Source organism: Opisthocomus hoazin, chromosome 2 (genome assembly GCF_030867145.1).
Source record: "Opisthocomus hoazin isolate bOpiHoa1 chromosome 2, bOpiHoa1.hap1, whole genome shotgun sequence".
Taxonomy (NCBI): Eukaryota; Metazoa; Chordata; class Aves; order Opisthocomiformes; family Opisthocomidae; genus Opisthocomus; species Opisthocomus hoazin.
The window spans coordinates 90425475-90443083 of NC_134415.1; the positions used below are offsets into that span (position 1 = coordinate 90425475).

Sequence of the window (17609 nt, forward strand, 5' to 3'; positions counted from 1 at the left end):
TTATTGCTAAATGATCTTGGTGAGATGCCAGGTTTCTCATTGTGCTCTAGTGTTGTAGAAATCATTAGGATTTTAAAAAAACATTCCCATCCCTTTTTTTAAAAAAAAGCACATAATGGCTGCACCTGGACTTGATAATTTAATTTATATGAGAAATTTCTATGTAGATGCCTGTAGTGACTATAAATGTTAAACACCTTTGGTCGTAGATGTCATAAAATGTTGAAGCAGGTTTTTGTTTCAGTGGCAAGTCTGATAAATGCAGTGTGACCTTTTTTTATGGGAAGAGAAAGATACAATTGCTGTGTCTCATACATTTTGCATTGCTTGATTTATTTTTCATTCCTCAACCCCTTGATCGGGAAAACTGGGGTTTCCTGAAATAACACATTTGCAGAATGAGCTAATGCATATGTAGCCATCTGACTTGTTGTGGGAGAACCAGAACCTTCGTCAGATTGAGACCCTGAGTAATCTGATCTCGTGAGGTGGCCAGCTCTGTGCCTCGGAATCCATTGCGAGCTGCTTCTCTCCGTTCTGTAGCTACAGACACTGGTTGTCAAGTGTCAGCATGTCCCTGTTATCACTGTTCTCTCTGGCACTTAGAGCATGCTCCTCTGAGGTGAGCATGATTTCCAAAAGTATACATTCATTACTGAAGTCTCACAGACCATGCCTAATTAAGAAATGTAGCTGGAGTGATTGATGTTTATGACCAAAGCAAGAGAGTAAGAGGAATATCTGGGTTATTTTAATTTCTGTCTGTACCTGTGGATTCCCTGGTTAAGTAGATGTAAAAAGTGGAGAAGACTGTTACCCGTTGCTCTGCTGTAGTGCTGCCCTTAGGGGAAACTAGCTGCTTAAAATTAATGTTGTGTGTCAGTAGTCTGGTGGGGAGACCAAAACTAGGAATGTGGTAACATCAACTAAATGTTGAATAAGGGTGGTGGCCTAATGGAAGTGTTACAAATTTGAACTAGGACAGCAAAGCAGTTTTGCTTTAACAGGAGCTGAAATCCCTGAAGATGTATGCTGTTGGCATCAGGACAGCATTAGATTGATTCACTTAGAGGAAATCTCAGGCATGGTTCAGGTTTGAATGCATATGTTGAATGGTGACATTGCAAACTGAAACCTGAGCTATAGGTTTCATTTTGGGCCAGGAAAACTGCTACTCTGATTTCAGCCTGTTGAGTCACCTTCCTATGTGTTTTGCCAGAGTTTCCTTCAGCTAAATGAGAGAAGCCAGGAACTGAGATGAAAGGTTGCTAGTTCAAAAATCAAGTGTTGTCTTCCTATGCCCCCTCACCCCCCCCCCCCCCCCCCCCAAAAAAAAAAAAGGGAAAAAAATCCTTCAGGGGAAACAATCAGCACCTTCATAGTCGATAAGCAGTTATTAAAATGGAGAAAATAATTGTTTACCTTCTTACCTTTTAAAGTGGAGCTGCTGTTTCCCTTGTACATAGTTTCTAGGCAATTACAGATCAGGATGAAGTAATTAGATGACAGAACTGTGAAAAAGAATAACTTGCCTTTTTATCATGAATTAAAGGAAGTAAGAAGAAGGCATCACTCCTGGGAAATGAACATTTGGTTTTGTAATCCATTAGTGTGACAGATCATATTTCAGATGTCAAACTTGAATTCTGAACTGCCCCCTTCATGTTTCGTCCACTATTCATTAGGTGTGAAAGCAACTGAAATGTGATGTTTTGGTTGCCTGATCATACATCAGATTCTGGAAAAAGAATGGTGTGAATGCTGTCCATCTTAACTCAGTATTTCATGAACATATGTACTTGACTTTATGCTCTTAAGTACACAGAGCTCTAGGTAAAAGAGTATTCTGTGTATTTCGTTATATTCAGGTGAATTTAAGTGAATCTCCTATGCCTTTAGTGGTCATAGTGAGACAGTAGCAGTCTTTGTTTGTCATTCTTTGTCTTAGCCTTGAACCTGAAGGAGGAGAAGGGGGTGTATAATACAGTCTTGTGTAACTCACCGGGATTCGTGATCATCTTGAGTTTGAAATATCATTTATGAAGTATGCATTCGGTGTGTTGGCAGTGTGGCTTTTTCTTGCTGCTACCCTAGATTCAGCAGGCCTGATTTTTACTTTCAGCACCTCTGCCTGGTGTTTCTTGTTAGCTAACTCTGTGCCTGCAGAGGTGCCTCTAACCAGTAGGAAACACTCAGCACAGGGGATAAAATGAAATTAAAAAGAAGCTGAGGATAGGCCACAGTGACGTGTGTTTGATCACATTAAAAATATTCCTTTTGTCATCTCATAAATGAAATCATTGCCTGACATACAATGTCTGATTTGAACTTCCGCACCTATAAGACGGATGCAAGTCTTCATTTAAAATACCTAGTGAGTTCTAATGTATAAGATTCAAGTTCTCACTTCAGTTTTATAGTCTTAGAGAAGCTCACTTAGATTAGGTTTTCTTTAATGAGTGCACTTCCAGATCCTGAGTTTTTATATGTAATGCAATTTGTTAATTAAAATGCATGTCATTGTCGAAAAAGACAGTTTGGGCCTCCACATTGAGGAACTTTGTTAAAAAACTGTCCTGTGTTTGACACCAGTTAAATGCACATTTTGATTCAGTAGTCAGCTGCAGAGAGAATAGTAAGAGCTAATTGGAAGTAAAGAAAGTTAAGAAACTGAACTTGAAAAGGCAGGAAGGTTTTCTGGAATCAAAATTAGTCTGGAGAATGCGATCTGCTAACTTTAAGTGTTGTTTAACTGGGCCAGAGTTTTAAAGAGCTTTACAGTTAAATGTCTGCCATGTAGGTGTTATTCAAAAGTTGTCGAGTTTGCACTGCCTTAGTATTTCATAGCTTCTTTCAAGTGCTGAGATGCATTCTAAAATGTTTAGAACAGAGTATGCTTGTTCATCAAACATATTTTGTGGGTTTATTAAGTGAAACTGTAAATGCCAGCAGCAACTTGGTGCATTTAAACAACTTTTCTTACTCTAGTAGGTTATGAAAAAAAAAAAAATTCCATTTGGCATTCAGGTTTTCATTTAACATCAGTCATAAATATTTGCAAATTTACACTTCACAGTGGTTTTTTTTAAAGTCATAGATTTTATGCCACTGTATGTTAATAAAAATGACTGCTCAGTCTTTGCAGCTGCAAAAATGTGCTTGCTTAGTTTGAAGTATTGCTCGTCTGATCATTCATGTGAGAAGTCATTGAACAGTTTGATGTTATGTTAAACTTGTGTTTCTCGACTATCAATCTCCGCTTTACAAATGGTGGAAATGAGGAAGTATGAGATGAGTCATTCTCACAGTCATCCTGCCTGCTAGCAGCACAGTACTGAGTAGAGCTTGTAGTCTAGTTCTTCGGGCTGAGCAGTAGTGCCTTAAATCTTGCAAGCTAGACTAAACGGAGGAATACCATTTACCAGAGTTCGGTCAGGACTTCAGATTTCAGGCTTTTTGTCTCCTGGTGGCTGCTTGCAATGTAGACAGTGTATTGTCATGTTTAAATAGTCCCCTTCTCCATCCCACTTGGCTTAGTTTTATACCTTTACCTGAAGTTACAGTAATGCAAACTGTCAAAGTGGTTTTGTCAGGATGGGGATCTCCTAATGTATCTGTCAGTGGTGTTTCTTGAGATTTTTGATTTTTCAGAGCAAGATTTGAAGACGGCAAGTTAACAAGTGTTGCCAAGTTAAAGTAGATGAAATTACTGTAATATCAGTGAGATTTCTGTGTCACAATATAATTTCAAATAAAATCATGTATCCTTGGTTCACAGACCTTAATTTTCTATCACAGTTGTTACTCTTTTCCCCAAGTCAGTACCTGATTTCTCTGCCTCCACTCCCTGGTCCCTCCCTGCCCTTGCTGTTGCTTTTCATCCTTCTATTCTGACTGGTATTTTAACACTTTCTCTGAATTATTCCCTATTTAATTTGCAGGGGTTGTTAGGACTGGAGGAAATCTGGCTGATGATTGTTGTTTTAACTCTTGGAGTTTTATCCATTGATCAAAGTGCTTATTTTTTTTTCTTAATGATTTTGGTGGTTAATGTGGTTTGAGAAGGTTTATCAGCAGGTTTCTAAAAAAGAAGATTTTTAGTCAAAGTTGTTACATCCGAAATTTGACTGATGTTGTAGCTCATACGGAATTTGGAAAGTATGCCCAAGACGAAGCAGTCATAGTGAAGGATGCACGTGATCCGTTAAGGTCTTCAGTTAATGTAAATACAGTGTGAATGTTTGTGGTCACGTTTCTCATAGTGTAGACATGCTTTAGGACAGATGTTATCTTATGAGCTAATTTGGTTCCCACTCAAAATTATGCAGTATCACTTTAGTTAGAACAGCACTGGATTCTGAGGAAAAGTATTGTTTTACCACCATCATGCTGTTGACTAGAAACATTGCAGGGCCATTCTCCAACTGATGTGGTGTGTATGCATGTGACAAATTCTACATGGGTTTCTATTTAATTTTGGAAGCCTGACTGCATCTTGGTTTAACCTGTTTATATATTTCTGTACCATGCTGGAGTGGAGTATGTATCTTGTCCTACAGAAAATATAAATCCTTCAGCCACCCTTGAGAATTTTTTTCCCTGCTTTCTCATAGGTGCCTTCTCTTCATTTAATGTGCATCTTTACATCTTCTGCATTTGCTGCTTCTTTGACCAAGTTATTGATCCCTCTTTAGGGAGCTGAAAATCGTATAAACACTCTTGGGCATGGGACTGAAAAGGTATAAACCGCAAGGCCTTCATCAATGGACAAATGCCAAACAAGAAGCCTTTTTACTGAAAATGCTGGTATTCCTGTTGACTGGGAACGGTTTCCTCTCTTCTATGAGTTGGAAGCCCCCAGACTGATTTATGGAATTGAAGAACCACTGCAACAGTTAAACCTCTGAACTAGGAACTGGCAAATGTTTGCTTCTGCTTGGTCTGGCGTAGGCTTCAGCCACTGACTGCATACGCTGGCAGCTGAAGTTACTTGCTTCACATGGTTGCTTACTAGAAAATGTTCAGATGGGGAACCTCAATAGTGTCCTGTTTACAGACCTGAAAATTAGTTGTGAATTTTTCCTGGTATTGTATTGGCAAAATGCCAAACAGAAGTAGGAAGGTACTGAGTGAGTGGAGTCCTTTGCAACTCTGCTATGATCCCATTGATTTATGTGCATCTGAGTTTTGGAAATCTGTCCTTGCCAGAAGTTTGGAAGTCTCAGTGGAAGCTGATACTGTAGGGAAATTTTTTTAAATGCATTTGAAAGTAGGAATTCTCATAAAAAGGGAGTCTTTGGAAGTCCCTTTCTGTGAAAGTCTCATGTAAAAAAACAGAAAATGGCTGCTTTTCCTTCCCTTCAATATTTTACATTGCCAGAGGATATGCGGTTAGGGGACTGATATACCCAAGAGCCTTTTGGTACATGGAATTTCAAAGAGAAGGCATACAGGGTTGATAGTTTTATTGCAAGGATTACTTTTTCCCCGATAATTCTACAATAGAGATTATTAAAAGCAATTGCTGTATTTTATTCAGTGCAGTCAAATTCTGAACTACTTATTGCGATACTCCTTCAAAAGAGACTATTGATCGGTGCATTGTGTTTATTCGGCTAGATCTGAGGCTGCCAGAAATGTTGTGTAAGGCTTTTGTGTTTCGCCTGTCGGTTTCCAGTTCTTTGAGCTTTTAAGCAGTAGTTGCTTTATGCATATTTTGCCTAAATTGTGTTTTCCTCTCCGCTTTGCTGCCTATATGCCAGTAACTATACAGAGAGGAATGGTATTTCATGTACATGTTTCATTCTGGGAGTTTTTTTTTTACCGTTGACTGTGTGAATGATAAATGCTGTCTGGGGCAGAAAGGTGATTGCAAATTAAATGTATGACGGGAAGATGATGAATACCAGTAGAAGTTCCGTAGCCTGATTTTTGTACGTGTATGGTTGATAGTTCCTAAATTTTAACCTAACGCTGTGTTAGCAGTACTCTGGCACCAATACCTGACCTTAAATAACAGCATTTTTGCTAGCGTTCTGGTGAAAACAGTCTGGAGTTACCTTTCTTTTAGCTAGTTTCATTGTATGTGTCTTAGGTAAAACATAGTGGCTTTTGCAGGCCATATTTTAAGAGTCTAGCTTTTGTCATCTGTTACCTACAGTTTGGTCTTTGAGTGGAAATAAAGTTAAGTGAAATACTGAAATGTAATTATTTTAGGTTTGATTTTCTTACTGTTTTTCTTTCAGAACAAATTCTGTACAACATAAAACAGGAGTACAAACGCATGCAGAAGAGGAGACACTTAGAAAATAACTTCCAGCAGACAGATCCTTGTTGTTCTACTGATGCACAGCCACATGCATTTCTTCTTACTGGACCAGCTTTGCCAGGTACGTAGAAAATTATGTGTAATTCTGCTATGCGTTCTTAAACTCTGTTTGTATAAATTATTTTTCCTAGTGGTTTATTTTTCTGGTGGTTTATGGCACCTTCTCACCAGTTACGGTTGCTTTTTTTTAGCAATACTGGCATTGATCTGGAAGATTGTAACTTCTCATTTTAGGAATTGGTAGGACACAATGCTTGCATTGTTTTCAAGAGACCATCCTGCATACCCTGCCACTGATACTCTAATAGGCTTTTGCAAAGCAGCTGTCTTCACAAAAATGTACTGTACTGTACTTTTTACATAAAACAGAAGCAGAAGTTTGTAAATGGCAGCTGCCATGTAAATTGTTTTCACAGTGTTTGTGTAACACTCTTGGTGTTTTGATACCTGTGCGTATTATCCATTGTTGATATCTTCCTTTTGAGTGTCCAATTTTACTTCAGTAGTAATTAGAAGTGTTCAAATGGCAGAGAAAGGTTTCTCCAAATGTACTTTAAAGTTCCTTTAATGTAAAAGATGTGAAGAAGACTGATTATAAAAATGGTTTTGAACTACTTGTAAGTGTAAATTGGTATGCCCAAATATTTAATCTTAGGTACTTCATCTGCAGCATCATCACCATTGAAAAAAGAACAGCCCCTGTTTACTCTCAGACAAGTTGGAATGATCTGTGAACGTTTGCTGAAAGAACGTGAAGAGAAAATCCGTGAAGAGTATGAAGAAATTTTGACCACAAAACTTGCAGGTATGTTATAGTTCAAAAAAAATGCTTTAGGATGAGTTTGAAAGTCCTCTCATTTTTGTGTTAAACTGTTTTTTCTGACCTAATCTAAGGAATGAGATTGCATACAGGACAGAGAAAATGCTGTGTAGTCTCTTTGATAGGTTTTTTTTTTCTTCTGTGCTGCCTTGGATAGAAACTATGTCTCCTGGGTATTACTAATCATTGGAAACAGTGGTTCTATTTCAGATAGAACTTTCTCTTGCTATCGTGTTTGAATTGATCATTTCCTCCTCATTTTTTTTGCCAGAAAGACTTTCTATTCTACTGGCTTAAGAGCTCTTTGTGCAGGACTTTTTTTTTTTCCCTGCTTGGGAACTGACTTCCTTTTTCTGTTATTTGGCAAGAAGACAGTACCTAAGATTTCCCTTTCTCTTCCCAGCACTTACCATTACGCTGCTGCCAGTGGTGTTTAGTATTTGCTTGAGCATCAGTAGTTCAGCTGCATTTCTGATGCTCTGTGTTGAATTGTTGTGTTTTACATAATTCGGCTGGTAGTTTTGGCGTGTGATGCCAACTGATGTGGCATGTGATGTGATGCCATTTTCATAAGGATCACGTTAATGTCAGCATTGTAAATACGACCTTTCTTTAGTTCATAGAATCATAGAAAGTTTTGGGTCGGAAGGGACCCCTAGAGGTTTAGTCCAACCCCCCTGCAGCGAGCAGGGACACTGCTAACTAGATCAGGTTGCTCAGAGCCCTGTCCAACCTGGTCTTGAATGTTTCCATAGTTGTTGAAGTTCTCTACTTCTAAGCATCTTGCTAGCATTTGAGCACCTGAATTCTGTTGCATTCAGAGGTAGGTGCCTTCGCAGTGTGATTTGGTGTCTAATTGAATACTTAGTGTAATGACAGTGAACTACTTGGCAGCAAACCTGCTTTTGAATACCTGTGCCTGTTCTGCTTCCCACCTGAAAACACATCAGAATTAAAGTTTGCTAATCTCTTCAGGTGTGCCCATGCCGAAAGTCACTAGCCTTGTGGCAGGCTGGTGGGTTGCCTGTGACAGTATTGTCTCTGCACCTGAGCCTCTGTTCATGTTCTGTACTTGCTGATCTGCCACTGCTGTGTAAGAAATTACTATAGTTCTAAGTCCCTCTTAAATCTACATCTATTTACAGCTGTAACTAGAGCCCTAAATACTTAGGTTGCTTTGGGCCTGATATTCCATTTCTGCATTTTTCTTTTTAACCTGCTTCAGACTGATGAATTAGGAGACTGCAAGGCTTTTGTTTTTTTTTTGATTGGTGTGTGTTGGGAATTGGGTCATTTCTTGTATTCTCTTAAATGCATTTCAGTTAGCAGTGATCATGATAACCATTTGAAGACCAGAGATGTTTACATTTGTTTCAGACACCTTCTGAGAACAAACTTGTAGTTCTTTACAGCTGGAACCCCTCTGGCAAGTTCCTTACATGTGCTCCATCTGTCAGTCCCGAAAGGAACATTTTTATTTCTGTGTTTGGGAACGGAGGGGGATGGTTTCCGTTTGGAGGGTTGTGGTTTGCAGAGAGATGAGTTAGGTTTACTTGTTCTTACGATGCTGGTCACAGAAAGAGCTGTTAGAAAGATCATGTTACTGCGTCCCATATGTCAAGCCAACAGTAAATTTGCAGCATTCTATGGGAATTTAGAAAGAGAGATTTGCCAAAAGAATTTAGAAATTTCTTATGTGGAAGGCCAGTTACGTTTTTCTCCTGACAAAATGATTCTGTCTTTTTCAAAGCTCTGTACAGTAAGGTGATACTCATTCTTACAAACTAGTGAAGTCAATGGAAATGTAACTGGGAAGTCTGTAACAAATCTCAATTGAATAGCTTCTTTCAGGTGACTCAAGTGAATGTTTGGATACTTTCCTCATTACTTTCTGAATCACGGTTTTCTTGTAGGTAGTTAGCCAGACACTGCCTTTTTTTTCCTCTTCCCTATGTTCTTTGTGAGCAGTTGCCTTTCATGCAGTGTGTTTGATAAATGGAAAACTCAGATCACTTTAATGCCCCGATTTCCCCTCCTGCCTCTGTTACCTGAAACCGCTGTGTTAGCATAAACTTGGGTTTGCAAGATCCTTTGCTGATTTTAAAACCAGAGGAATGTAAGGGGCTAAGAGAAACTTTAGCTTGAAAGGGTTTCTAGAGTCTGTTGTGAAAAACAGCTTTTTGTACTAAAGGTCAAGTCGTAGAGTGTAGTAATCATGTTTGTATTCATGGCATTTAGCCACCTTTTGACTTAAAATAGATACTTAGAACATACCTGACACAGGATACCAGCGGTGTAAGTTCACTTAAATTTTCAAACAGTTCGCTGTAGGTTGCTCTTACCTTTGGGCTGCGTAACTTTCCCAATCTGAATGCCACAAGAAATGGGATTTTTAGGAACGGTGCATTCTTTAAATTTCCAAAGCCATAATTTGAACAAAGATGATGCTACAAAGCAGCTGTGTGTGTTGACTTAAACCTTTGAAGAAGAAAGCTTGCAAGTGGGTTTCTGGCCTTTGATACATCCTTTTAGAAAAAGTTCTAGTTGCTGTTATTTTTGGAGATGGTTTCTGGGCAACAGATCCTTCAATCTGCTCTTTGTGTTACTTTGTTGTTTGGCAAAGATGCTCGCATGGCTGCTGAAAAGCCATCAGTCAGAACGGCAGTGAAACAGAGGTCCTGCTGGTGGGCAGAGGGAAGTGGCTGCCGTGACCGTGGGCCCCTTCAGTCAGGGATGAGTGTCCATAGATCCTGGGGTCAGGTCCGCACTTCTGGCTGCTGCTGCACTGCTTGCTGATCACTGATACCCTGTTTACTTCGAAGGTGAAGCTCATCCCTGCAAGAGGATGGGGACTTTAATGGGGCAAACCTGTGGGACTAGGAACCACTACAAATCTAACTGCATTTTTGGTTGAAGATTGCCTTCTTTGACCTTGCCCTTTTCTCAGAGCACACCACATTGCTGCACATATATTTTTCCACAAGGGAGGAAGGGGAATGGAGAGGAGCGGCATCTGGTAGATATTACTCTCCTTGTTCAATTTCCTAATTCTGAAAGGTGATATCCTGCTGATGAGTGCAATATTATAACTGAATAAAATATTGCGAATGGATTTGTATGTATGTGTGTATAGAAGAAATAATCTTTCTGGAAATTAACAATGCCTAGTTCAAAGCTAAATTAATACGTTTGAGATCTAAATTTCATTTCAGATTACAAAGTAGCGGTTTTCATGAAGTCCGCAGTCAGCTATATAGTTGTCTCCTATTGTGGCTACTTTTGTGATTGGAATTAGTCAAGGGTTAGTCACTTAGCATTTCATCCTTTTAGGCTGTCGTTTGATTTTCTGGTGGTCACCAAAAATAATTTCTAACTCCGTAGCAAGTACTCTTCCTGTACTTCTGTGTTTCCATTTCATTAAATTAATTTTCTTGCATCTGGTAGTGATAGGAGCAGAGAGAAGTTAGTTTCCAGCCCCAGCCCTGTCCTCAGTGCTACGTTTGCTTAACTGCTCAGCCCCCATGATGGATCTGTGAAATGGGCACACTTCATTACTTCAAAATACAGTGTCTGATGCTTAGCTATGTGTTAGGTATATTGATTGTGCATGTGCAGCATAATTCTCTTTGAGCATATTGCTGTCTTTCCCATTACAGTAGTTTGTAAGGGAAAGTTTTAATTAAGGGGACATTTGCTGCATTGTTATTCTTGGGGATGGAAAAGAAATGGCAGCTATGAATGCTGTAAAGTCACTTAAAACTACTGTTAGTGGATGCGTGTTCTATTTATATGTTTTGTGTGTATAAAAAAGTAGCCTTGAATATTTTTCAGCTTGAGTTTATATACTCACACTTCTAATGCTTCATGCTTGCAGAACAATATGACGCATTTGTGAAGTTCACGCATGATCAAATCATGCGACGATATGGAGAACAGCCTGCCAGTTGTGAGTATCTATTTCTTCTGGTTCCTATAGCAGCATTAAATTACTGAATGCTCAATAATTTAAGCAGCCATTGTTTGTTGTTAAGCTTCAGCTAGGCCCCAGGTTAAAATACTTCATCTTGGTAATATGAAAGACCGAGGTTGAAAAGAAGATGGGAGATAAAATGCAGCTTTTGTTTAAAACACCTAGAGCTGACTCCCGTAACGTGCTGTTTTTTTATTTTTTAAGCAGGTTGTGATATTGCCGTAGCAGGTTTGTGATAAGAGCTGGCACTTGTTACCTCCATCATTAACTCTTGGGTTTTTTCTCTTTCCAGACGTTTCATGAATCACACTGTCTGCATACGTGGGCTGCCCTATACACCCTGTTTTATTGTTGCAAGCTGTCCCAGTAAAGACTTGCAGCAATGCCATACTTTTTCCCCCTGTGAACACAGGTTATTTCAAGCTTTTGTCAGTGGCAACCACTCTTATGCAGCAACTGGTTTTGGAGTGCTCCCTGATGTCAGTACCACCTGGATGTGGACCTTTGCTACCTGTAATAATACCAGTGGCCTCATTTGCTGTATCATTACAATTTGGCTTCTTATGTTAATAAGTTTGAAAAAGTAAAGGATTAAAGCTGGTGTTCTAGAAGTTGCCCTTCACTGGTTGTGTAAATAAAAATGTAGAATGACACTTCTGACTGAAGTTAGTGTGGTTTTCATAACTGTGCACTACAACAAAGCTGTAATCACAGTTAAGTTAGAATGTAATCCCAGGACATTTTTAAGCAAATAGCCCACAGTACTGCCTGTGAAATAGTGAAGGAGGGCATTTCTGTATTCCATGACTTTTTTGGGGGTTAAGAATGGGTTTATATGATTTCTCATTTTTGTAGTTTTTATTTATTCTATCAGTCTTTAACAAATGTTTATTGCTGCAATTTTTCAGTGTATCATTGTTTTACTGCCCTTGTAGTACTGGAATTTAGTTGGAAGAATAAAACATTTACTTCTAATCTGTTTGTTTTTAATATGCAGGTGGAACTTTGCTGTGTATGAATAAACTTAAATCTGAGTGTTTAATAGAAAACTTTATTTACTAGCAATAGCTGGTGGATCAGAATTTTAGATCAGGAGAACGAGGTGGATGAAAATCTCGGGTAGTTCTTCAGAGGGGAAGAAAACTTCCTTAGATTGGCTGTATTGTTTGCTGTGTAGAAGCACGTTTGTTACAGAACTGACAAGAAAATGTTGATTTAACTTGCTGCAGCTGACTCAAACAGCTGCGCTCATCTTCCTTCAGATGTCAATGACACATCAAAGGAAATCTGTTCATAAGGTAGAGCAGGCACTTGCACCACAAGCTGGAATTATGTAGGTATTGGAAGAGCTAAAGGTGTTGTAATCTTTGTGTTCAGGGTTGAGGAGTTTGTTGTCGGATACATTCAGCTATTTCCAGACTGCTTTATCAGTGCTGGCTGCTGCTGTCCGTGCAATTCTGAGGGAATGCCTGACAAGTTACTACATAGAATCACAGAATATGATGGCCAGTCCAGATCTGTGTGCTGTGGGGTAGAAGCATGGCTTACCAAATGACTTGGGTTATCTGCTTTGGGGACTTTAAAGCAGTTTCAAAGTAATGCTTTGGTTATAAACTGCTGTCTTCTCTGACTTACTATCAGCTTCTGGGTAAGCGGAAGTCTGTTGTGTTCTAGATCTTTGTGCCATTTCAAACTAACGGAAATTTTAGTTGAAACGTAATTGAAACTTCAGCTGGTAGATACACACATGTGATGAGCTCTAGTTCTTAGTGAACTTTTATTCACTTAGCAGTGAGATTACAGGTTCAGAATTCGTCACAGTATCAGAGTATTTTCTTACTCCCTTTCCTGAAACCGATGTTACCTAAATATTTGGATTATTTTTAGTATATTTCCAGATTCTCAGAAATGGGAAATCTTTGCTAGGCTCCCCTTTCAGTCTTCTGTTACTGAATATAAAGACAAAGCCATCAAGGGCTGTAATTTCTGTTGTCTGCTTCGGGGTTCGCAGCCCCGCTTCTTCCTGCTTCTCATGTTTTGACCTCCTCTTAACTTGCCCAGAGTAGGAAAACCACTGTTTCTAGGTGGACTACTACCCAAATTCCAGCATCCTGATACATCTCCTGTATCTCCTGTGTTCTAGAAGATCCTTGTTCCGACTTGATAGAAATGTGTGTATACCTAACTGATTATTTGAGATAGGAGTAGAATTAAGATACCAGCCATTGTGATTGTCTCTGCATCTCAGCTTATCTTTTCCTTTGGGATATTAAGAGTTATTATAAATAAGAAGTGACGTCATGTTAGCGCCCAGCCACTCCTGCGCTGCTCCAAATGAATGCATAATAAGCAGTCTTCTGACAGCTTAAATGTAATGCCACCACGGGTGCTTACGCATCACAGCTGTGGTATGCCTAATTTGTGACCATTTTGAAAACAAGCTTGCATTCTTTGAAATTTTTAATTTTCCAGCCTGATGCTTGTTCTGTCTTGGACTTAAGACTGGCTTCTTTCCTAGTCTTGGTGCCAATATCTGATGTGATGAATTTCACGTGAAAGGCTTGTTCTAACAGGTGACTTACTCTTTAGCAGGAAAATGGTTGACTCTTTGATTACTGTTGAAAAAAATTAGGAAAATTGGGGTGCTGTGAGGAGCAGGCTGGTGCTTAAACACAAACCTGCTGCTTTGGAGAGCCTTTTCAAAGGCTTTTGAGTCAAGTAGAAATGGGTAAGATTCAGTAACTACTGAATTCTTGGCACTGCATTTTGTGGTGGCCACATGTAGAATATTTTTGCAAATTGTATGTAACTGCAGTGTATCCAAAAGCAAAGCAAGCTGAGGACTTAACAGTGAAACCAAACAACTTGGTTAACCTGTTTTAAGGTAGTGATGTGTAAATTCTTTTGAAGCAGATCTGTTACTGTGTACTTTAAAAGCAGCATGGACCTCATAACTATGATTCTTGTGTCTAGATGTGAAAGCATGTAACCATCAGATTATGCACCATTTTTCAAGGTTGAAAAGAAAGGAGATTCAAGCAATTTTGTGTGCTGATGCTTGAGATCTGCCTGTGTCCTCTTGAACAGCAAGACCGTTAGCAGATTCTGGCTAGAAATTGTTGCTTTGTGGAGGCGCTCTCTATGCCTGAGATGCAAATTGGGAAAGATTTAGCTCTGTGATTCCACAGGGGGGAGGGGAAAAAAAACAACCCGGGGCTGGTGAAGTATTAAGAGTTCATGCTCTTGTTGTGAACCAGTGCTCGTGACCTTTGTATGGGAAGCCATTCTCTGAGATGAAAAAATGTGAGGATGAACGTTTGGCTTTTACAGGCACCTGGCTTATTCTTGTATTTTACTGCTGTTGTAGGGCTCAGGATAAAAGAAAAATTACCAAGTTTGTGTTTGAAACCAGTTACGCAGTAGTGTAAAGAGGTGTCCAAGAACAGCATCTGTAACAGTGGAGAAAGAGTAAACTATTCAAACAAGAGTTAACATCCTTTCAGGTCTGATTTTTGGTAGTATTGTTGAAAGATGTGTCTGCTGAAGAATCCAATACAGTTACCAGTTCAGAGGTGAGGTTTTACACTGTTACAGTTCCAGAGCTGGTACCACATTACAAACATTGGCCTTTTCTTTGTTTTGTTTTGTTTCTGTGTGCTTTCAGTGAACATTGCAGACAGAGAAGGTTTCCTGGAATATCTGCAGAACGTGTTATTACTGTGCAGACAGTTATAGAAAGTAAAATTTTAAAATTACATAGATATTTGCAGTTGAAATCTCCTGTGTTTGTATTTCAGCTAGGGCCATGTGAGGGTGAGTTTGGAATATTTACAACAAAAAGTAGTAAAATTAATTGTATGAGAGGAGCCAAATGTAAAATTCATACGGCATAGGCAGATTATCTGCCAGCAGAAAGCCTGGTGTTACTAGACCCCCTAGTCCCAGAATTTCATTAAAGGAGGGAAAAGCACAAGCTGTGTTTTCGTAGCTGTAGTATCTCTGCCGTTAATGGCATTGGTTCAGCATTTAGCGATGTTAAGCTCTTTCCAGGCAGCTAGGAAGCTGACTGCAAAGTCAAGCTTCTGAAGAAAGGCAAACGGAATGAAATTTATGACCAGTTTTGTTTAGTTTGTGTTTTTAACTGTCCAACCTTCCTGCCCTCCTTGCTGAAGAAAATGAAATTACACAGTTCTGCCTACATAATTTTAGTCTTAAGTATTTCCCCTTTATACATCTTACAGTCTGAAGTGCCAGGTTCTGAATTTGACCCTGAGAAACTGTATATAGCATAGCAAACATGTAACTTTAAGCTTCAAAATTTATGTTATTAGTTAAAGGGTAGAAACAGCCATTAACTATTGATTTTTCTGTTTTGATGTCATGTTGCCTGTGTATTTGGGGGTTAAAAGCCACACACTGTTGAGGCTTGCTTCTCTTGTATTTCCAAACATTTTACCTTCCAAAGGTGTGAAAGTTAGAGGGTGTGGGCTTGTCTTGTGTTGGGTGAGGCTGGGGAGGAGAGGCTGGAGGCAGGTGGCTGAGGACAGCTGTGCTGGGCACTTGGCTCCAGCTCCTCCTGCCGATATTCAGCTGTTTTGCTGCTCCCTTTCATCTGTCAAGTGTATTTGCAAGATAAATAGGTGAGGTTCAGCACTGAGGAGGGCTATCCAGCATTTCCCCCTTGCTGAAACGTCTCACTCTGCTGCTTGAAATCCTTACGTACAAAGACCACTATGGTGGAGGTGCTCTAGCTGGGTCTCTGGAGTGAGGAACATGGGTTTATTTACCTCTGTGTCTTGGTGGAAGAGAGAAACTTTTGCATCTGTTCCGCTGAGATACTAAAAATCCTTGCTCTCAGTTTTCCTCATGACATTTCCCAAGTTGTATGTTTAGGCAGTATAAAAGCTGATAAGCTGCTCATCCTCCTCAGCCTCTTAATTTGCCTGGCAGTGTTTAGAACTGGGCCCTCCCTTAAGCACAGCAGGAAGTGTTACTCTGTGTAATTAGAGCAATTGGAAAATACATGACTCCTACCTTCTTTGAGGGTATTTAAAACAAGCCCAGTCTATCTTATATACATTCCTGGGTAAACAGTCTGGTAAGTTATAGGGTCTTGTAATAGGACTTCCCCCCCTCCTAGAACAGATCTGGTTTATGCAAGTGGTTCGGTCTTCAGTGCTCCAGGCTATCATTTCCAGTTGTTCTGAGTAGGCTGAAGTGCCAGTGCAACTAAGCGAGAGGATCTGGATTCTAGTGGCAGCTGAACACGTGCACTAAAACCAGCACTTAAATGCCTCAAATAGAAGGAAAGTGAAGTCTGTAATCCTGTCCCAGTCCGCTAACGAAGTCTGGGAGTTTTCTGGAGGTAAATACCCAATAAACTAAGTAATCGCCAAGTTTTAAGTAGGCTGGGAGGGACAAAGTCTAAATGCTTTTCTCTAACTGCAGCCCTTTCCTAGGTGATAAGACTGACCTGAAGTCTCCACCCATCTTGTTGAAACACATGTGTTGGGGCCCGTGGGAGTTTATCAACGTATGGCAGACACACACGCTGTCCTGGGGGGAATTTCCCCTTTGGTTTCTAAGGCTTTTTCCATGGTTGGAAAACACAGGACACTGACATCAGCGTATACACATTTGCTCCCCAGACTGAGTCTGAGGGAGGGTGAAGCTCTAAGATCTGCAGTGTAGCTTTTGAGTGCCAAAGAAAAAAGGCTGGGCTGGTTAGGACATACCCATGTTACTCTGATACCTGGAATCGGGTGTATGTTTTTTCTTAACCTCAGCTCCCTGGGGACCAGAACTCCAGCAAGGACACAGGCTTGGGCACAGCACTTTTGTGGCTGTATGTTACAGTATCGGGCACTGATCTGTGACTGACCCTAGGCAGCCAACAGCAGCTCTAAGAGCTTGGGCTCCAAAGCAGAAGCAGCCATGAGCCATTCCAGTCCAGTTCCTACAGATGGTACAGCACTGGTAACCTGTACTTAGGTGTGGGCACTGCTCTGTGCTGGTGGAAGCTAAGGGCATGCACCCAGGGCTTGCTTACTGCCCAGGGCCAGGTGGCCAAGAAGGTTCTTTGATTGACAGTGCTCAGCTGACCGTTCTTCATGCTCAGCCAATAGTTGTTACTTTCACACAGCTGTTCCCTTTGCCTGTGTACAGTACAAAATCCTCAGCAAAAGAAAAACTTACAGTGTGTACTTTAGGTGTGGATTTTACTGCCTTCCTCCGATGTGCGTGAGTGCCATGCTCTCATTTAGTCTAGGCTTACACAAGTTCCCCTGACAGCAAAAGTCAGCTGGTACTAATCAACTTCACTAGAAAAAGGGAATGATTTAAACAATTTGCTTTTGCTCTTCTCAAAGAGCAAAAATTTGTATCTTTAAAATTATTCTGTCCCTTCTTCCTTCTCATGAAGGAGTTTTCAGGGAGTTATGACCAGTCTTGGTTTGAAGAACATGCAGCAGAGGGTAAACATGAACGCTCAC

General features: G+C 40.0%; 1 protein-coding gene across 3 annotated transcripts in view; it reads left to right on the forward strand.

The window, feature by feature from the left end:
• Positions 1–11771, forward strand: part of AKIRIN2 (akirin 2) — a 17045-nt gene extending 5274 nt beyond the window's left edge. Inside the window, exons 2-5 of one of the 3 annotated variants that reach the window (XM_075414401.1) lie at positions 6246–6389; positions 6999–7133; positions 11023–11094; positions 11411–11771. In XM_075414401.1, the coding sequence (XP_075270516.1) occupies positions 6246–6389; positions 6999–7133; positions 11023–11094; positions 11411–11421 (362 nt within the window). In that variant the 3' untranslated portion in view covers positions 11422–11771. Of the gene's footprint in view, positions 1–6245; positions 6390–6983; positions 7134–11022; positions 11390–11410 lie in introns of those variants that run through there. The other 2 variants (XM_075414400.1, XM_075414399.1) reach the window with 2 other exon arrangements.
• The last annotated feature ends 5838 nt before the right edge of the window (positions 11772–17609 follow it).